We start from the raw sequence: 21,402 nt of genomic DNA on the forward strand, positions 1-21,402 counted from the left end.
CTAGGAACCTTCTCTAACCTCCGAGCCGGGACCTCAGAGCTGTGGTTCTTTGGTCTCAAATCAAGTATAAACTTCCAACAGACTCCCAGCTGCCCCATGGTCTCTGCATCCTCTGAGCCACCATCCTTGGGAACCGTGGTCCAGCCTCCTTCCCACACCTAGGGGTTGTGGCAGTCATGTCTCAGTATCTACGACTCCCCGTCTCCCAGGTTCCTCTGAGCGAGCTGACAAGTAGAGTACACCTGTGTTCATTTCTGGCTTGCTGGACCAGCAGCAAGAATCATACTCGAATCCTCTCTATTGCCTCCTCTGCATGGAGGAAACTTTAAGAAGATGAAAAGATACTGAGCAGCTTTTCAATCAAATTTAAAAAACAGGTACCATGGGCCAGCCCTGTGCTGGGCACAGTGGTGAGCCTGCCACCCGCGGAAGTGGTGATTCTAGGGCAGGTGACCTGCCGGAGGTAATGCAGGGCTGGAGGGAGCCTGCAGTGGGGGCAGGCATCCTGGGGATTTGTGGAGAGGTGGGGAAAGCTTTGAAGGGAGGGAGGAGTGGCTCTGTTGAGAGTTTCAGCTCCTTCTGAGCAGGGGGGCTCACTTCATGGCCCTGTTATTCATCTGAAATCCTCAGGGCTTTAAAAATAGCTCTATTCTGATGCAATCCACCCTGAGACATATTCCAAATCTTACTTATGATTTATTAACTGCTATCCTGCAGTGGCCTACAGTTCCAGAAGAGGAGGTAGATGGCATATGTGACAGACAAGTGTGTCCTTTCTGTTTTGGGCTGTGGGATCAGCCCAGTGCTGAGGCCTCACTCAGTGATATACAAACTGTGGGGCCTGGAATCAATTTTGGGAGTGTGTGATTGATTTCTCTCTCTGTGTCACACACACACACACACACACACACACACACACACACACACACACACACACTATGCCCAAATACCTGAGCACCTACTATGTGCCAGTCATTGAACTAGGTGCTTATATGTTGACTTTCTTACTTAATCTTTTCTACGAAGATTAAAATATTCTGAAATATGGAGTATTGTCCCTGATGTTTATAAGTCAAAATTAGCCTCATTTGGCAGCTTGAGTCACTCACCAAACACGTGCTGACACCCTGCCCAGGTGCCAGACATGATCCAGGGCAGGGGTGAGCCTGGTGTGGGTCTTGTCCTCAAGAAGCTCCTAGACTCATAATCCAAGTATAGCCCCAAGGGTTGGCTCTAACAGGAAGGAGGAGGGAGGAACCCCGAGGGGAGCCTCAGCTTCTCAGCGTGGCTGATGTTTCCCCTAAGAACTTGCTTAACTGCTCAGAGGAAGTTCATGGTGGTGGAGATAACCCAAGGACAAAGCATCACAGGAAGTGGGTTTTGTGGTGAGAGACTGTGAAGTGCTGAGCTGTGAACCCCAGGGGGTGCTGAGCTCCAGAGCCCTCCTCCCACGCCTTCCTTCCAGTCTCAGGTGGACCTGAGGATTCTGAGCATCAGCCTCGCGCCCTTCTGGGCTGGGAGACAGCTGCCCTCCTTCCTGTATTACCCTTGGACCCACTGGACACGTGCCCCAGAGATGAGTAGAGCAGAGCTGAAGGTGGAGACACAGGTGAGCCCATCCATACTCTCTTATGTCCCCCAGACATTACCCTCCTCCTAATTCAGGTTCAATACCCCACTACCCCAACCCAGCCCCATTCCTCATGGCTGGAGTCTATGAGACTCCTGTGACCTCTAACACACACGCCTTCCTCAGTCCCATGGTTTGAAAGACCATCTCTGCGCAGATGGCTCCTGGGTCTTTTTCTCCTGGCCTTGTCGTCTTCACTTGGGTGTCTAACAGAACCATGAACCTAACACGCCTGAAATGGAACTGCAGATTTCCTCCCAGCCTGCACCCCTCTAGTCTCCCCGTGTCAGTATATGGTAGCAGCATCTCTCCAGCTGCTTTAACCTAGGAGTCACACTGGACTCTTCCCTCTTCTCACCCACCAGTCAGTACATCAGTCAGTACTGCCAGTTCTCTCTCTCCACCCCCACTGTCACCCCAGCAGCGATGTCTTAGCTGGTCTCCTGGCCTCTACTCTATACCACTCTTTCTAGCCATTCTTCATATAACACCCGCAGTGAGCGGCAGAGTTATCTCTTCAAACTATTAACCAGATCATGTTACTACTGTGGTTTAAAATTGCACTTAAAGGGGTGCCTGGCTGGCTCAGTTGGTAAAGTGTGCAAACTCTTGTGAGTTTGAGCCCCGTGTTGGGTGTAGCGCTTACTTAAGAAAAAAAAAATGCACTTAAAAACAAATCTAAACAGTATGGTGATTCCTCAAAAAATTAAACATAGACTTATACAAGATCTAGCAAAGGGTGGGTGAATCAATAAACAAATGTGGTATATATAAGCAATGAAACATTCAGCCTTTACAAGGAAGGAAATTCTACTATAATCAATTGACATTTACTCCAGGGATGCAAGGATGGTTCAATATCTGCAGATCAATCAACAAGATACACCACATTAACAAAACGATGGTTAAAAATCATACAATCATCTCAATAGATTCAGAAAAAGCATTTGACAAAATTTAATATCTACTCATGATAAAAATTCTCAACAAAGTCAGAAGAGGGGCAATATACCCCAACACAATAAAGACCATATATGACAGACCCACAGCTGACATTACACTCCATGGTGAAAAGCTGAAAGCTTTTCCCCTAAGATCAGGAATAAGACAAAGATGTCCACTCTCACCACTTTTAGTCAACATAGCCCTGGAAATCCTAGCTGCAACAATTAGACAAGAAAAAGAAATACAAGACATCTAGATTGGTAAGAAAGAAGTAAAACTGTCACAATTTGCAGACATGATATTGCATACAGAAAACTCTAAAGACTTCACCAAAAATCTATTAGAACTGATAAAGGAATTCAGTCAAGTTGTGGGATACAAAATCAATATATAGAAATCTGTTCTGTTTCTATACACTAATAATGAAATAGCAGAAAGGAAAATTGAGAAGACAACCCCATTTAAAATTGCATCAAAGAGAACAAAATACCTAGGAATAAATTTAACTTTTTTAATGTTTTATTTATTTCTGACAGAGAGATAGAGAGAGAGCGTGAGCAGGGGAGGGTCAGAGAGGGAGGGAGACACAGAGTCCGAGAGAGAGCGTGAGCAGGGGAGGGTCAGAGAGGGAGGGAGACACAGAGTCCGAAACAGGCTCCAGGCTCTGAGCCGGCTGTCAGCACAGAGCCCGATGTGGGGCTTGAACCCACGAACCGTGAGATCGTGACCTGAGCCAAAGTCGGACACCCAACCAACTGAGCCACCCAGGCACTCTGGGACAAATTTAACAAAAGAGGTGAAAGATGTATATTCTGGAAACTATAAGACATTGTTGAAAGAAATCAAAGATGACACAAAGAAATGAAAAGATATGCCATGCCTATGGACTGGAAGAACTAATGTTGTTAAAATGTCCATACTACCCAGTGCAATCCTTATTAAAATACCAAAAGCATTTTTTTCACAGAACTAGAACATATAATTCTAAATTTTGCATGGAACCACAAAAGATCTCAGATAGCCAAACCAATATTGAAAAGTATAACAAAGACAGAGGTACCACAATTCTAGATTTCAAACTATACTGTAAGCTATAGTGTTCAAAGCACAAAAACAGACACATTGATCAATGAAACCGAATACAGAGCCCAGAAATAAACCTGTGCTTATATGGTAAATCTATGACAAAGGAGGCAAAAATATACATTGCAGATAAAATAGTCTTTTCAATAAATGGTGTTGGGAAAGCTGGACAGCTACATGCAAAAGAATGAACCTGGATCACTTTCTTACACCATACACAAAAATAAAATCAAATGGAATAAAGAGCCAAATCTAAGACCTGAAACTATAAAACTCCTAAAAAAGACATAGACAGTAATCTTTTGGGCATCAACTTTAGCAATATTTTTCTGGATATGTCTCCCCAGGCAAGGGAAACAAAAACAAAATAAACAATTGGGACTACTGAAACTACAAAGCTTTTGCAAAGAGAAGGAAACCATCAACAAAATAAAAAGGCAATCCACTGAAAGGGACAAGATATTTACAAATGATATATCCAATAAGGAGCTAGCATCCAAAATATATAAAGAACTCCTACAACTCAACACCATAAAACCAAATAATCTGATTAAAAAGTGGGCGGAGATACTTACCTGGCAGGGGAGATACCATGATCAAAAAGTGGGCGGAGGACCTTAATAGACATTTTTTCCAAAGACAGGTGGCCAACAGACATATGAAAAGATACTTAACATCACTACTCATCAGGGAAATGCAAATCAAAACCACAATGAGACATCACCTCACACCAGTCAGAATGGCTAGTATTAAAAAGACAAAAAATAAGTGTTGGTGAGGATGTAGAGAAAAGGGAGGCCTTGAACACTATTGGTGGGAACGTTCACTGGTGCAGCCACTCGGGAAAACAGTGTGGAGGTCCCTCAAAGAACTAAAAATAGAAGGACCAAATGATCCATTCTTTCTATTTCTGGGTATTTACTTGAGGGAAACAAAAACACGAATGCACCATTATTTGCAGCATTATTTACCACAGTCAACATATGGAAGAAACCTAAATGTCCACTGATTGATAGATACAGATGTGGAATATATACACGATGGAATATTGCTCAGCCATAAAAAATCATGAAATCCTCCATTCGTGATAACCCAGACAGACCTAGAGGGTATAATGCTAAGTGAAATAAGTCAATGATAGAGTGCTAAGTGAAGTAATGTCTGGTTTCACTCATAATGTGGAATCTAAAAATAAAAAAACAAACAACAGTAATAAAAAGAGGAAGACCCATAGATAGAGAACAAACTAGTGGTTGCCAAAAGGGGAGAGGGGTGGAGGAATAAAGGAATAGGTCAAGAGGATTAAGAGGTATAAACTTTCAGTTATGAAACAAATAAGTCACGGAGATGAAATACAGCATAAGGACTAGAGTCAATAATATTGTAATAAATCTGTGTGGTGACAGATCGTAACTATGCTTATCATGGTGAGCATCTCATATGTAATTGTCAAGTCGCTATGTTATGCACCTGAAACTAACATAATACTGTATGTCAACTATACTACAATTAAAAATTTAATAAGGAAGGAAATCCTGACACATACTTAAACATGGATGAATCCTGAAGACATTATGCTAAGTGGAATAAGCCAGAAACAAAAGAACAAATAGTGAATAATTTCACTTATATGAGGTACTTAGTCAAATTCATAAAGATAGAAAAGTAGAATAAAGGTTGACAGGGGCTGGGGGGGAGGAGGGACGAGGGAGTCATTGTCTAATGGGTATAGAGTTTCAGCTTGGGAAGATGAGGGAGTTCTGGTGATGGATAGTGGTGACGGTCTCACAATAATATGAAGGTATTAAACGCCATTGAATGGAGGGGCACCTGGGTGGCCCATTCAGTTAAGTGTCTGACTTCAGCTCAGGTCATGATCTCACGGTTCACAGGTTCGAGCCCTGCATAGGGCTCTGTGCTGACAGCTCAGAGCCTAGAGCCTGCTTCAGATTCTGTGTGTCCCTCTCTCTCTGCCCCTCCCCAACTTGCACTCAGTCTCTCTCTGTCAAAAATAAATAAATATCTTAAAAAATTTTTAAATGCCATTGAATGGCACACTTAAAAATGGTTAAGATAAATTTTATGTTATACATATGTTACCACACACATACAGATACACAAATGCAAAATCCAAACACTGACCACAGTTTATAAAGGTCTCATGATTCAGAGTGGTAAGCTCACTTTGTACCATTGTTGTTTTTGTCTCCTTGCTCATTTCTCTTCAGCCATACTTGTCATATTTCTGCCCTATTAACATACCTAGCCTCAGGGCCTTTCTACTGGCTGTTCCCTTTGCANGGTTCACAGGTTCGAGCCCTGCATAGGGCTCTGTGCTGACAGCTCAGAGCCTAGAGCCTGCTTCAGATTCTGTGTGTCCCTCTCTCTCTGCCCCTCCCCAACTTGCACTCAGTCTCTCTCTGTCAAAAATAAATAAATATCTTAAAAAATTTTTAAATGCCATTGAATGGCACACTTAAAAATGGTTAAGATAAATTTTATGTTATACATATGTTACCACACACATACAGATACACAAATGCAAAATCCAAACACTGNAAAAATAAATAAATATCTTAAAAAAATTTTAAATGCCATTGAATGGCACACTTAAAAATGGTTAAGATAAATTTTATGTTATACATATGTTACCACACACATACAGATACACAAATGCAAAATCCAAACACTGACCACAGTTTATAAAGGTCTCATGATTCAGAGTGGTAAGCTCACTTTGTACCATTGTTGTTTTTGTCTCCTTGCTCATTTCTCTTCAGCCATACTTGTCATATTTCTGCCCTATTAACATACCTAGCCTCAGGGCCTTTCTACTGGCTGTTCCCTTTGCACGGGACCAGAGTAGCCTTTCCTGGCTACCTTGACTAAAAGAGCTCCCTAATTATTCACTCGCTCATCATCCTGCATCATTTTCCCCCCTCTAATTTCTTCATAGCACTTATCATCTGAATTATTTATTTTCTGTCTTCCCCATTAAAAAAAGTAAGCTCGGGGTGCCTGGATGGCTCAGTCGGTTGTGTCTGACTTCAGCTCAAGTCCATCGCATGGTTCGTGGGTTCAAATTCCACATCAGGCTCTACACTGACAGCACAGAGCCTGCTTCAGATCCTGTGTCTTCCTCTCTCTTTGCACCTCCCTCACTTGTTTGCGTGCATGCTCTCTCTCTCAAAAAAAAAAAAAAAAAAAAAAAAAAAGAATACAAGGTAAAGGGTGCCTGGGTGGTGGCTAAGTGGGTTATGTGGTAGACTCTTGGTCATGATCTCAGGGTTCGGGAGTTTGAGCCCCACATCAGGTTCTGTGCACATAGCACACAGCTTGCTTCAGGTCCTGTCTGCCTCTCTCTGCCCCCTCCCAACTCATGCTCTCTCCCATGAAAGTAAAGAAATGTTAACAAAATTTTTAAAATGAAAAAAATTAAAAGTAAGCTCTAAGAAGTAGAGACCCTGCCAACCTGTTCACTTTGCTGTACCCCCATGGCCTGGTGCAGGGTCTGGTGCCTGGTAGATAACTAAAAAAATACTTATTAAGCAAATCAGTGAATGCCCGCCTTTATTTACTGTTTTCTTTTTTTTTTTAATGTTTTATTTATTTCTAGGAGAGAGAGACAGCGTGAGCCGGGGAGGGTCAGAGAGAGAGGGAGTGACAGACTCTGAAACAGGCTCCAGGCTCTGAGCTGGCAGGCAGCACAGAGCCCGACGCGGGGCTCGAACCCACGAACCGCGAGATCATGACCTGAGCGAAAGTTGGACGCTTAACCGACTAAGCCACCCAGGCGCCCCTATTTACTGTTTTTATGGGCTGTCCCCCTCTTCCTTGGCTTCTGAAAAATCTATAAAAGAACAAGAGAAAGCCTTTTGTGTAGGAGGGACTTCCTCACTAATTTTTCCTGTTTTGTTTGTTTTTATTCTGTGTTTCATGCCCATCTGTGTTTAATTCAGCCTTGAATCTAACTGCAACTGGGAGATTTTTCTGGATTAATCCACTTGGAAGGGTAAAAGGAGAAGTAAACAAGTATGACGCCCTTTGGGAGCATCCTACAAGTCACAGGTCCAGATAGAACATGCGGACACAGGACTGCGCTTTCAAACCTAAACCAAGATTCATCGTCAGCCGCTTTCCATTTCCAGGTGGAAGGAGTAGACTGGCAGGTGAAATTTACATGTGGAAATAGAATTTCTTTATGGGCAGAAACAGAAGAAAATATGGAAATGTAAACCTTCCCAGAAAACCCAGGACACAGAGTTACTATGGAGAGATCTTCTTACATTATCAAACAAGTACAGAGGTAGGAGATAAAGGTGATAAAGCAACTTCACCTGTTGAGATACACACTGGAAGTTGTAGTTCAACTAAAATCAGAGGCTTTGAAGAGTTTCTGACTTGTATTACTTAGGAATTTAGGAGGCCACGGGACGGCCTGCCACCCCAATTCTTTTTTTTTTTTAATGTTTATTTATTCTTGAGAGCGAGGGAGAAAGAGAGACAGAGCATGAATGGGAGAGAGGCAGAGTGAGAGAGGGACACAGAATCCGAAAGAGGTTCCAGGCTCCTAGCTGTCAGCACAGAGCCCAATGCGGGGCTCAAACTCCTGAGCCGTGAGATCATGACCTGAGCTGAAGTCAGATGCTTAACTGAGCCACCCAGGCGCCCCTGCCACTCCAATTCTGAGCAGCGAGGGGAGATGGAAGTGAAAGAAATCTTGGCTTAAACCGAAGTGCACCCCAAATGTTCCTCCCCCTCCCCCCGCAGTGTTATTTCCTGACCTCAGGGCTGCCCTTCCCCGGCTTCCCTTCCTACAGCACCCCCTGCTGGCCAACGGCACCTCCTAACTCCTCTCTCGTGCTCTCTCGGTGAGCAACTTGCTCACTGAGGGTCCTGCTCACTTCCTGACTCTCTGGGTCCTAGATGTGTATGATTTCCTCCAATCCATCTAGCAAATTCCCACAGAAGTCTAGGTTCTCTCACCCTCAGCCTCCCCAAGGGGCAGGGCAGGGCTTTCAATACAGGGATGACCTGTTGGGGGCGTGGGGGCCTCAAGGGCCAGTTTTGAGAAGCCTGTGCAGCGTGCCAGACCAAGAGTGGACCTGGCCGCAGACCTGGCCCTGCAGAAATGAAATCTGTGCCTGCTTCGAACTCCAAAGTGGGAAAGAAAAAGTTCCCTAGCCTGCCCCAGGCCTCCCCCCACCCGCCCAGTATCAAATGCCTGTAGAGTCATGGTCATAAATCTGGGGCCAGGCGCCTGGAGAGGAGGGCAGGAGAGCATGGACATTGTGTTTCAGCAGAGACACAGCCCTTGTTTGTGTGTGTGTAATGAGAGCCAGTTAATCTGATCCAACAGTCAAACGTGGGAAACTGTATCCTGTGGTGGACGGTGGAGATTTCTGACCACGGATCTGAGTTTCTTCCTTTCCTCCCCCATTGATCTGAACACTGGAAAGTAGGTCTAGAGTCCAAAAGCCCTCGGGGTGGGGCTGTTTATCATAGGGTCCACAAATTCCCTGGAATTACCTGCAAAAATGTGGGTGTGTGCACACTGATGTAGCAATTGTACACTCTCCTAGGGAGGGGGCACAGCTTTGAACAGATTCTTGAAGAGGCCAGGATGCGGAAAACTAAGAATGACGGCTCTAGGTTTTTCAGGCAGGTGATTCTGAGATACTGGACCTGGCTCAGAGACACCCAAAGAGAATGGAAGCACGCATCCGGTGGCTGGCAACGGGTAGCCCCTTCAGAGGAGCCACAGGGGCTAATACAAAGTCCACCCTACCAGACACAGACTGCTGTGCCATTCAGCCATTCATTCATTCATTCATTCATTCATTCATTCATTCATTCAGAGAGCACAGGCGGTAGACAGAGAATCTTAAGCAGGCTCCAAGCTCCACACCCAGCACAGAGCCTGATGCAGGGCCCAATTTCACAACCATGAGATCACAACCTGAGCCGAAATCAACAGTCAGACGCTCAACTGACCAAGCCACCCAGGTGCCCCTGCTGTGCCCTTTAGATGCCACCCATACCAGGCTGGCATTATGTCACTTGTCTTGCCTGGTCAGAAGGGTTGTCCTTTATGGACGCACAACATTCTGGGTGGCAAGGTGAAACAGTCTGGAACTTCCACCACATGTGAGTCAAGGTCAGCAGCTTCTGCAGGATGGGCAGCCCAGGATTGGGGGGAGAAGGGTTTCCTGTTCGAGAGGAAGGGCAGCTGATACACCTGCTCTGGCGCCAACCATTCCATTGCTACGGAGATTCCTTGCAGGAATCTCCCAAGGTGCCCCTCCGGTCTCTGCTAAGCTCTCAGTTCCTCCCTTCTGGAAGCCTGATCTTTAGCTCCTTGTCTACTAAACCCTAACCACTGCATCCCTGAAACTGGTTCGGTCCTTGCTTTGTAAGTGCTGCTGCTAGGTGTCTGTTCCCCCTGGGGAAATGTGAACACCCTGACTCGTGGTGCTCACACTCAGTGCCTTCTTCCGCCTTCCATGACCCCATTTCAATTTTTGGCATCAGCCCTACTCCAAGGCAGGAGGGAGACTCAGGAAGGTAAGGGGGTGGCGGCTCTACTGGAGTGGCCCCAGCGCATACACCTGGAAGGGTGGAATCAGTTCCTGTCCTTGAGAAGGGAGTGCGGGCCCTGGAGGCCAGGCTGGGAGAGCCAAAGACGCTGGTGTGCCACAGAAGGAGGGGGAAAGACGCCCAGTGCCACAGCCCCTGTCCTCTTCTGACGCATCATCCCACTCTCCAGTGACCGTAAGAACTTCCTCCCCGGAGTTGGGGTCCTCTGCCTCCCTTCCTGACACTTCCTGTCCCCCGGAGCCACCACCCTTCTAAGACCAGGTCATTCTCCAGCCTAAACACCTTCAACGACTCCTCTTCTTTTCCCTAAATACTCTTAGCATGGCACAAATTTCAATTCAACATCTTTTACAATGTCATTTCCTACAACAAACCTAAGCTTCGGCCACAGCAAACCTCTCAATTTTTCACAAACTCTGCCTATGCCATTTTCTCTTCTAGAAACACCCTTCAGTGCCTCTTCTCTCCCTAGACAGTCATGCTTGAGGGCCCAGCTTCAGTCTGGTCTCCGCTGTGGACCGCCCTCAGCATGCCATGCACAAATAATATCCGGCTACGTGTTCCCAGAGCGCACTGTTCCCATACAAAGAGTAAACCAAACGAATGCTCATGGAGCCCTTCCTCGATGCTAAGTACTCTTTGGCACCTACACTGTCTCATTTCTTCCCCGTCTCTGATACCTCGCCCAGCATGTAAGGGAGTCCGCTATCTTCATTTTCAGAAGAGGAAACTGAGGTTCAGAGAGGGGAAGTAACTTGCCCAAGGTCGCAGAGCTAGGAAGAGTCAGGGCTAGGATGTAAATTCCTGGGTGTCGACCCTCAAGTCCATGCTCTTTCACGTGTGTTGGGGGTGTGTTATGGGCCGTATACCGCCGTGACTGGTGTTATAAGAGGCTATCTGACCTATGGGGGCTGTTGGCCTGTCTCACGTTGTCATTCGCCGTTGCATCCCGTGCCTAGGTCAGCACCAGGCAGCGCGTTCTGTGGATGTGCGGAACGGCTTTGAAGGGTGCAAGTTTGGAGAGCAACCTCACCTCCCTCTTACCAACTATGGCAAAGACAGCTTCTGAGGCAGATTCTCCCCAGAGTAGAAGAGGGGTCTAGCAGGAAACAGAGGGGAAGGCCTATCCTCACCCTCTGCCCTGACTTCTTCCCACATTTCTGACTGGGGGTTGGGCTTCGCAGCTCTAAGGGAGTCTCCGAAGCCAGAACTACAAAGCTTTTGCAGCCTTCAGCTGAAGTGAGACCAAAGTCCAGGCTCTAGGGATAAGGTCTACCGGCCCCTGTCCCCTAGCGTCATCTCCCTGATCCCGGACTGCACAGTGAGCAGTGGGGCCAGGCAGCAAGCAGTGAGGCTGCCTGCTCCCTGGAGAGAACTTGCCCTCCTTCCCAGAGGACTAGGGGAGACACCGGCCCCCTTCCCAGGGCCCCCTCCGGCCTCACCGTCGGTGCTGGCATCATCCACCAGTATGACCTCCCTCAGCAAGATGGCGGGGCTGGTGTGTAGGACGCTGTACACCGTGCGCAGCAGCGTGGACCAGGCCTCATTGTGGAACACGATGATGACGCTGGTGGTGGGCAGCGGCGGGCAGCGGCGGAACTTCTGGTCGACACATCTGGACAGGCGGAGGTAGAGATACAGCTCTGCGGGTCCCTGGGAGCTCCAGGGCTGGGAGGGCTCTCTGTCCATAGGTTTCATAAGCATCTTTTGCTCTCTGTTGTGCTTGGGAATAGCTGTTCCCTGCTCCTGGCTTACTCTGATTTTCTACCGGCTCTGAGCCTCTGCACAGGTCCTAGCCAACCCACTCCAAAACCCATCTGCCCCACGGCTGGCTCCGTGCACCAGCCGCAATGCAGAGGGGCTCCCCTGCCCTCCCCCATCCGCTCTAGGACTTCCCAGGGCTGACTCTCTCTGTCTCAGTAATGTGCGTACTGCATAAAGTGTAACCCAATCCAGAGGTCCCAGAGAGGAAGCCATAAAGCACAAATTTGACATCTGAGAAGAGTGAGGACCATTTCCAGACTCAAGGAAAGAGAAAAGATCCTCTCTTTACAGTTTATAGTTCTTCTCTAACCCATTTCCTCCTTAATTCCCTGTAATCGGATGCTACTATCACACATGGTTTCCTGTGGCCTCTTCTCCGCCTTCATCTACCCCAGCTGCGCCGGGCACGTGGCCACACTGACACCTTCTTGCCATTCCACCTCGGGTGGGAGTGGGAATGTGTGAATCTGGATTTCAAGGAATCAGGAGGCCTGACAGCCTCTCTTATTCCCCTCTGCTGGTCAGAGATTTCTCACGGACCCTCTAGAAAAGACTCCCCAACTTCCTCCGCTGGCTGCCCTCGTGCGCAGCGCCCCTCCCAGCTGACAAGCTCCTGATAACTCTGAGTAGCTCTACCTTCTAGGACTATAGTAGTGGGTCCAAGTCTGAGGAACCCTAGGTTCCCAGCTCTGAGGAACCCTGAACCTGAGGGTGTTCCTGATTCATGAGAACCAGGCCAAAAGGGTATGACCCTTGCGTTGGGAAAAACAAAATCTCTGAATTAAGGGCAGTGTGGACGCAGCCACGGCAGCCTCAGAGTGAGGTGGCTATAGCTCAGGGATCCAAGTGTGGGTTCACTGCCCAGGAACCTAAGTGTAAACGGCTTCCTCTAAAGGTTGGAATGAGTTCATGGCCCCATGGGCTTTCACAGCAGGAAACCAGGAAGTGTGGGGACAGTCCTGACCATCTGGGCTGCTGTTGGGAAATGTCCCTTTCCCAGCAGCTCAGCGGCAGAGTCCTCCAGGCTCTTAGGCAGAAGCCAAGGCCACTGACTCCACAGCCTGGAACAGGCCCTCCCAGATACCCTTGTGCTGAGCCCTGGTCCCAGGCTCTGAGTCCCTCCTTCTGTATCCTGTCACTTTCATAACAGTAATTTCATAATTCATCATCACTTTCATAGCATCCCGGGTTCTCCGGCCTAACCACATGCCAACCACTAGGATAAGGGCACTGGCCAGGAAAGGAAGGGAGGGCTTAGAGGAAATCCTTGCCCACATCATGAAATCACCATCAGCTCTTTACCTGGCATTTGGCCCATGGCCATGCCCTTACCCCAGGACTCTGGGTGCTACTTACTCAGGGGGTCGGGTGTCGGGCCCCAGGGCCCTCTGCAAGGAGATCCGGTCACTGGCAAAGGCATTGAAACAGTGCTTCTTATAGCCTTCTTCCTTCTCTTGGGTCTCCAGGCTGGTCCACTTGTCCTTCTGAAATGCCTTCCCGTCTGCCCCCGGGCTATTGGGATCCTGCGGTGGCCTTTCCCAGAAGGGCTTCAGTTCAGCTGGGGTATAGAATCCAGGCAGGCAGGACTGGTTGATGGAGATCACGGTCTCTTGGGGCTCAGGGGCCCTGATCTGGAGCTTCGGCATTGAATCTCTTAGGTTGTTCACGGCCCCCAGCATGAGGTCCAGGACGTGGTCCTTCTGGCTCACCAAAGACTTCAGCCACGGTTTCTCTGTGGCCTGCTCCGTGCTGCTAACATCCCTGTGCATGATGAAGAGGAAGAGCACAAAGGCACCGCCCACCACGGCCAGGCGCAGGGGCATGCGGCGCCTGCGGAGAAGACGCATCCTCGGGGGCCGATGGGGACCCCGGCTGGCTCAGCCCTGAGGGCCGGGCCCAGCCCTGGAAATATCTCGATATGTTGTGGTGGCCACACCTTGGGGCCTCAGCCTGAAAAGGGAAGGGATGAGAGAGAGAGAGAGAGAGAGAGAGAGCAATGAGCCAAGGCGGAGGTGTGGAAGGGGCTTGGGGTTTGAATCCAGGCTCTGCGGCTGAACGCTGACACCACCTCAGCCCAGTCACATCACTTTTCTGTGCCTGACTTTGTTCTCCCCACAGAATGAGGAGGCCAAACTCTGTGTTTCCTTCCTGCTCTAAGAATGTGCCACTCGTGGATCTAGGACACAGAGGCTCTGCATGAAGAGGCTTAATCGACATAACCCCCTTGGGAAACAATGTGACCTTATCAAGCAAAATTGGACATGTACACACCCTCTGACCCTGTAATTCTATTCCTAGTTTTACATCCCAGATGACCTCAAGCACACACGGGCCAGGAGGCATGCACAGGAAGGTTTCTAGCGGTGCTGACTCAAACAGCAAAAATGAGAAACAATCCAAAAGTTCATCCACAGAATGAATAAGTGTAAAATGCCCACAGCACAGAGTATTCTGCAGCAGAACGAGAGACAAGAGCGAGCTACTTCCACAAGCAGCTACGTGATGTAATTGCTGCGTCCAGACAGCAGGCCGAGAATGACACATACGGTATGAACCCACTCATAGAAAATTCAAACACCTGTAAAAACTAAACGATATATTGTGTTTGCATACAAACATGAACATGTGGTAAAGCTATAAAGAAAAACGAGGGGAAAAAAAACCCTGAAGGAATAATAAAACCAAAATTTCTGGAGACGGAGGGAAATGTGTAGGAATAGAGGCACACAGTGGACTTCAAGTATTTTTTCTTAAGTGGATGGTGGCTGCTGGTAGAACTGTCATTCTTTACAGCCCTACATGTATTTTATAGGTATTCTTCTCTATCCACTCATATTTAATTTTTTAATGTTTATTTATTTTTGAGAGGGAGAGAGTGAGAGTGTGTGCACACATGTGCAAGATGAGAGGGGCAGAGATAAGGGGACAGAGGATCTGAAGCAGGCTGTCCACGCTGACAGGAGAGAGCCTGATGCGGGGCTTGAAATCACGAACCGCAAGATCATGTCCTGAGCCAAAGTAAGATGCTTAACCGACTGAGCCACCCAGGTGCCCTGTAGCTACTCATTTAATTAAAAAACAAACAAACAAACCAAAACCCTGGCGTTTCTATGACAACATCTTCCAGGCAGAGATGGGCTTATATTTTTACCAGCTTCTATCCTGAGGCACGTGGTCCCAGGGCTCAGGGGATGAGTGTTGGCCAAACTTTCTATAGGGAACTCTAGATGTTGGTGGCAACAGACCTGGGTACAAATCCCAATTCTGCCTCTTCCGGTTAATAATAGTACCTACCTTCTAGGATTGTTATAAGGAGTAAAGTTCCATGTAACAATTCATGGAAGAAGTTTAGCAGTCTCTGCACACAGAAGGTTCTCAGAAAATGTTAGTTTCTGTTAATAGCAGCTGTGTGACCCTTGGAGAAATTCATCTCTCTAAGGCTCGATTTCCTCATCTATAAAGTGGGAGGTAACTAATACCTAACTCACAGGGTCACCGTGAAGATTAAATCAGCGATAATGTAGGTACAACGCTCGGCAGAGTGCCCGGCACATACTAAGCCCTCAATAAATTATGTCTATTGTTATAATTAATAAATCCCTGCTCAGCTTCCCAGCACTTATCCTTGAGTATCTGGTCCTTGGCCAAGGCCACACTCATTACCCGTAGCACATCTTGTTGAAAAGTAATTCCAGTTGAACTACTGAATGCTGTTATTTAAACACACAAGCTTCTTCCTGCCTGTGGAGAAAAGCCTGGTGTCTGGAGTCACTGATATCTGTGGAATTTGGGTCCACCATGATCTCCAGAGGGAACAGGGCTACACAGGTGGTTTCCTTTTATAACGCCAGATTCGACGGCATCACCAAGAGTCAAATAAAACAGAATCGCTCTGAGCAACTGTTTTGTATCAGGAGTTGTCTAGGAGACAGGAGGGGAAGTTGGCAAATCCCGCCAACATTGATTGAATACCAGACTCTGCCAGATGGGGGTGGTGGTGAGAAGTGGGAGCTGATGTACTGAAATCAGAATATGCAGATTAGGACCTGCAGAATAGGGTGCACAGGCCACCCACAGGGCGTCTGCAGGTTAGCTCCCTCGGCATCTGAAGTCCCACTTTGGGGAAGTGAAACCCATGGGGTTATTCTGATTGAAGGCCCAGTTTCAACACACCCACACAAAGGAAGCAGAGGCACAAGATTTATTATTACTTACAGATCCCAGAAGCGAGGGGGCGCAAGGAGCCAGGGGAAGGGCTGTCCTCTGTCTGCGGTCACCAGCAAGCAGGACACAGAGAGAGTTAGCTAGCGTCTACTTAAAAGGCGACTGGGGCAGAGGTCACTACCTTTTCTCAGGCTTAACTCTAAGTAGTTATTATTTTTTTTTTAACGTTTATTTTCGAGAGAGAGAGTGCAAGCGGGGAGAGGCAGACAGAAAGGGGGACAGAGGATCCCAACTGGGCTCCACGCTGACAGCAGAAAGCCCCATGCGGGGCTCATACCTACGAACGGTGAGATCATGACCTGTGCTGAAGTCAGACGCCCAACCGACTGAGCCACCCAGGCGCCTAAGTGGTTATTTTCTTTTCTTTTGAGAGACAGAGACAGAGAGCGAGCGGGGGAGAGGCAGAGAGAGAAGGAGACACAGAATCTGAAGCAGGCTCCAGGCTCTGAGCTGTCAGCACAGAGCCCAGTGCGGGGCTTGAACTCACAGACTGTGAGATCATGACCTGAGCCAAAGTAGGACGCTTAACCGACTGAGCCACCCAGGCATTCCCTAAGTGGTTACTTTAAAAGATGCCCTGCTAAAAGCAAAGTGGGAACTTTTGGCAGGCATCCTAAACTCAAGTCCTTATCTAAATGTCCAGACTCTGGATGTGAGTAGGGTTATCCTACTGTACAATGCCGAGGCAGCGGCTCAGAAGAACAAAGCCTTCTTTCTCAAAAGTTGTTTTTCGCATCACAATGGGAGAGACAGAGATGCGCAAGTCCAGCCATCAAGGAGCGTACAGTCAATTGGGGAAGTCAGATTTTTTTTTTTTAAATTGAAGTCTACCTGGGAAGTCATGTTTTCAATGGAGCTCACCCCATGAGACAGGCACCCTTGGTGCCCAGGGAGGGAGGATGCAGGAAACCCAGCAAGGGGGCGGAAGGTGACAGCTGTGAAGAGGTCCCACAGGGGAGGAGTTTGGCCTGAACCCTGTCCCACAAGAAGGAGCCAGCCAGGCCAGGTGAGTATACTTCAGGCCGAGGGAGCAGCACAAACTATGGCCTAGAGGTGGGAGATCTTACTGCCAAGCAGAGAGCCTCCAGTGGTTTGGTGTGGTGGGAGCATGAAAATAGCTGAGGATGGGCCTGGAGAGGTGGCTACAAGTAGGTCATCACGCCAAGGAGTCTGCCCTTGACCTCAGGTATGGGAGCCACAAAAGATTAGCCAGGGCCCAGCATTACAGGAAAACCGTATGACAGCTGGTGGAGGGTGTCTAAGAGATGGATCCGATTGGCAGCTGGACGGCCAACAGAGAGGGGCTCTGGTGGGGGTGAGGGTCTGACCCAAGACAGCAGCAGCGTGGGTGAGGAGGGAGGGCCTGGTGCTTGGATGATGGGATGCGACAACTCGCCCCAGTTGGGACATGGAGGGGTACAGAGCGGTATGAGAGAATTCCTCTCCCCAAGGGATTTTGAAGTCTAGTTGGAGAAGAAGAATTGCTAGCACTGGGTCCAGGGAGCACCTGTCCAGGGAAGAGAGGGGAGCAGGAAAAAAGAGCTTTCCCTGAGCACCCTTCCGCACTTTGAGCTCTGACTACATTATCTCTTCAAAAATCAATAAAACGAAAACTTAATAACAACAGCATGGACAGTGAGTGCTAAGTTGGAAGAGAAAGATCTCTCGAAGAAGGCCTCAAGGAGGGAATGGGGGTTCAGTACAGGGGCAGGTTTTTGCCCTAGACGTTGAGCCATGCTGGGCCAGCACGGGTGGAGCTAGACCCCTCCTCAATTCTGGAACTGCCCCGGCGAAACACAAACAAGAGGGCCTGTAAACAGGGAGGTGTTTGCCATGACAGCGTTGACCCATCCCGCAGGCTGCATCTTCCCTGATATTTCCGTGTACCTCCCCACTCCAGCAAGAAAGAGGGAGCACAGTTAGAAACAAAGGCTTGGTGACAGCTTGGTTACCAGCTGCAGCCAAGTGCTCAAGACTCACCTCCTCCAGGAAGGCCACCCTGACTGATCACTCAGAATCGCCCAGGTCACTCCAATTCCCTTGTCCTCGCATTGCCTCGTGGTCCTTTGCAGTGGGGTTCACCTCTGCTCCTTTTATTTCCCCTGAAGAAAGAGACCTAGGGTTACACTGAGTCCTTCCTGGGCAGCTGCTGTCTCAATCCAGTCTGCGTGTCTAAGCCTTGCTCTCCAAAGTTTGCAGTTCCTCAAGGTACTAACCACATCCTGAAATGAAACGAGACACCTGTGATTAGCTGTGGCGGGAAAGGACTAGGTCTCTAGATTGTTTGCTCAGCATGTGGGCAATAGGAAAGAGTCCCTTAAAAGAGACTCACACTCGGATAGAAGCCAGATTCCCAGAAGTGTGGCGAGCAGGACTGGGAGCCAGCCCTCCACCAGCCTGGTGAAGTGGTCCCTATTGTATGTAGTACTTGGTCAAGTTCAGGGCTTCCCAGGATCCTCACCCCAGCGTCTCCTGTAGCTCCCTCACCTTCGGGCTCCCAGGCCTAACCTACAGGCCCGCTGGGCGAGTGCGCCCTTGCCCTCATCCACTCATTCCCCTCCTGCTACTGTTGAGTGTTCGCTCCCAGCTCTTTTTCCTCCAGCTACCCTTGGGATTGCCACACACAGAACCACCTTGGTTTCAGTACCGAGAGGACGCTGGAAATCCTCTTCTTCCAGGAAGCTCTCCTAGACTGAACAAATGCAACCTGCTTCCCTGGCCCCACCAGCCAGAGCATGAACTCACCTTTTCTCACTGGCATAAGGTTTTACCCACCCCAGTGCATGTCTAAGCACGGATGACAACCCATCATAGGATTGTGGGACACATTTCAGGTGGTGCAAAAACATTCTTGGAATGACCGGAATAAAATAGAACAAAAAAAGAAAATCCCAAAGTGCCTCACATGCGGTATGGGTGAGTATCGTTTTGTTAAAACTTCATGTCAGTTATTATATACACAGACACACAGCATAGCGGATGTGTTAGCAGTGTTAAGCTTTAACAACTTCAGAAGGGTAAATACTACATCATTTGAAAGTTTTATTGAAATTTCTTTTACCTGATTTTTATGAATTTTGAATAACAAATTTTTATTTTCATGCTGCTCTCCACTCGCTGGAGATGATAAACATACCCTGACACAAAGTTAAAATGAAAAATGTGTTATTTAAAATTCATAAAACTTAAAGGTTAAAGAAATTTAAATGATTACATTTTAAATGAGGCTTTTTCTAGGGGCACCTGGGTGGCTCAGTCGATTAAGCATCTGACTTTGGCTCAGGTCATGATCTCACAATCGGTGAGTTCGAGACCCGCATCCGGCTCTGTGCTGGCAGCTAGCTCAGAGACTGGAGCCTGTTTCGGATTCTGTGTCTCCCTCTCTCTCTGACCCTCCCCTGCTCACGCTGTCTCTCTCTTTCAGAAATAAATAAAACATTAAAAGAAGAAAAAAAGAAAATAATATTTAAAAAATAAATAAGTAAACTTAAAAAAATAATCAAATGCCTTTCTTATTTTGGCTCAGTCCTGGAGGTCTGACAGCCAGTGCTGCAGGAGTCTGTCCCCTCCCACCTCTGTGAACTCCTGGGCCAGACAGACAGGTTGTTTTCACCTTTGTTCTCACTTGCAAAGTCTAGCACATGGTTTTTTATGGAGTACATATTCCATAAACTCTTGTTAAATGAGATGAAGCCTGAGGGGTTAAAGGGACCTGCTCAAAGCTACGAGGATAAGCACTGGCCTCACTGACCAGTAGTCTGAATGCATTTATGACAGCCAGCAGGTGAGTTACAGGACACTCTGTTGGCACACATCCGCGTGCCACTTTGACTAGGTCTGTCTGCGAGCCCAGCACCCTCATTTTATAGGAGAGGCCAGAGTGGCTAGGTGACTTCTCCAGTATCACACAGCTTGTGGCTCCCGGGAGCCAATGCCAGTCTCCCAGCTCCCAGGCCACGGCTCCATCCCCACACTCTTACCTCCCTGTTGCAGGGGGAACTAGGGACTGGGCTAGGCTACGGTGATCCTGGGGCCAGGCTGTTTTCCTGAGCCTCCCTGCCGCCCACCGCTCCCCTCTCACACCGCCCGGCCCCGCCTCTCCCCTCCCCTCTTCGGCACGTGCCCTCCCCCCAGATCCTACCCAGGACTACAGATGCTTTCAAGACGCCAAAATTATAAGTCCCAGGCAAAGTCTCAGCTTTGTGTGAAAATCAGCGTCAGCCACCCAGAACACGCCCTTGCTGGCTAGGTGGCCGTTTTTGTATCAAAGTTTCTTTCTGTTTATCAGCGAAGCCGCTCACCTCCGGGAGACGTGGCAGCCAGGAAGTAGGCAGTCCGACACCCCCACGGGGATGTTTGCTCAAGTTACTCACACTACGGCTCAGTTACAGGTTCTTCGACAAGTGCCCACTGTCGCCATTCTCACCGAGGGCACAGGTGTGTGGAGCTAGACATCTCGCTGGGGAGGGGACGGGTCAATTTCAAGCTACCGGCCAGGGGGGAGAGGACCGAGAGGCCGTTTGGGGCCGGACGATTCTTTCTTGCCACCAGCACTTCGCGCCATCAAATGCGGAGCTTATTTCACTTCCTCTGTTCTCATGAGTAGCAAATTCTCTCCTCCTCCACCCCCCCTCCCCGACCCTTCTGATTACAGAATGCTGGGAGATTTTCACTTTCCCCATAATTACACCTTCAGGACATTGCAGGTTTTCCTCAAGACTCAAGCTGCAGTCCTGTGGCTTATTTTCCCAGAAAGATGCACCGAAAGTTATTTCTGTAGCTAGTCTATCAAGTTTTTTTTCCCCATGGTGTCTAGGTTCATTTTATGTTTGCATAACATTTTAAGCTGAAGTTACCCAAACACGGGTATTCCATTGAAAAACCCAACCCAAACTGGCTCACAAGGCATACTTGGAACCGTGCTTGGCATATCATAGGTGCCTGGCAAATGTTCGTTCATTTATGCCAAGGCTGTAAAAGCCACGGAAAGTCAAAATATGTGACCACAGTTGAGCAGCTCACAGGTTTTTCGCTGGAGGACCTCCAGGCCCATCAGGTGGGGGCAGGGATGTGCAAGCGTTCTCACAGTGAGCCTGGAGGCTGCTGGCTCCTCCGAGGGGTGGGGGGGAAGGGAGGATGGAAGCAGGAAGGGGGGGAGG

At 48.3% G+C, this 21,402-nt stretch overlaps 1 protein-coding gene across 4 annotated transcripts in view; it reads right to left on the reverse strand.

Annotated features, from left to right (window-relative positions):
• GALNT6 (polypeptide N-acetylgalactosaminyltransferase 6) overlaps positions 1-21,402 on the reverse strand; it is a 35,621-nt gene that overhangs the window by 9,979 nt on the left and 4,240 nt on the right. The window contains exons 1-4 of one of the 4 annotated variants that reach the window (XM_077753416.1): positions 20,545-20,792; positions 18,224-18,345; positions 13,376-13,969; positions 11,698-11,870 (exon numbers count right to left, since the gene is read on the reverse strand). In XM_077753416.1, coding sequence (XP_077609542.1) covers positions 11,698-11,870; positions 13,376-13,866 — 664 coding nt within the window. In that variant the 5' untranslated portion in view covers positions 13,867-13,969; positions 18,224-18,345; positions 20,545-20,792. Of the gene's footprint in view, positions 1-11,697; positions 11,871-13,375; positions 13,970-18,223; positions 18,466-20,544; positions 20,793-21,402 lie in introns of those variants that run through there. The other 3 variants (XM_077753414.1, XM_077753413.1, XM_077753415.1) reach the window with 3 other exon arrangements.

Source organism: Crocuta crocuta, unplaced genomic scaffold (genome assembly GCF_008692635.1).
Source record: "Crocuta crocuta isolate KB4526 unplaced genomic scaffold, BGI_CrCroc_1.0 scaffold30, whole genome shotgun sequence".
NCBI lineage: Eukaryota > Metazoa > Chordata > Mammalia > Carnivora > Hyaenidae > Crocuta > Crocuta crocuta.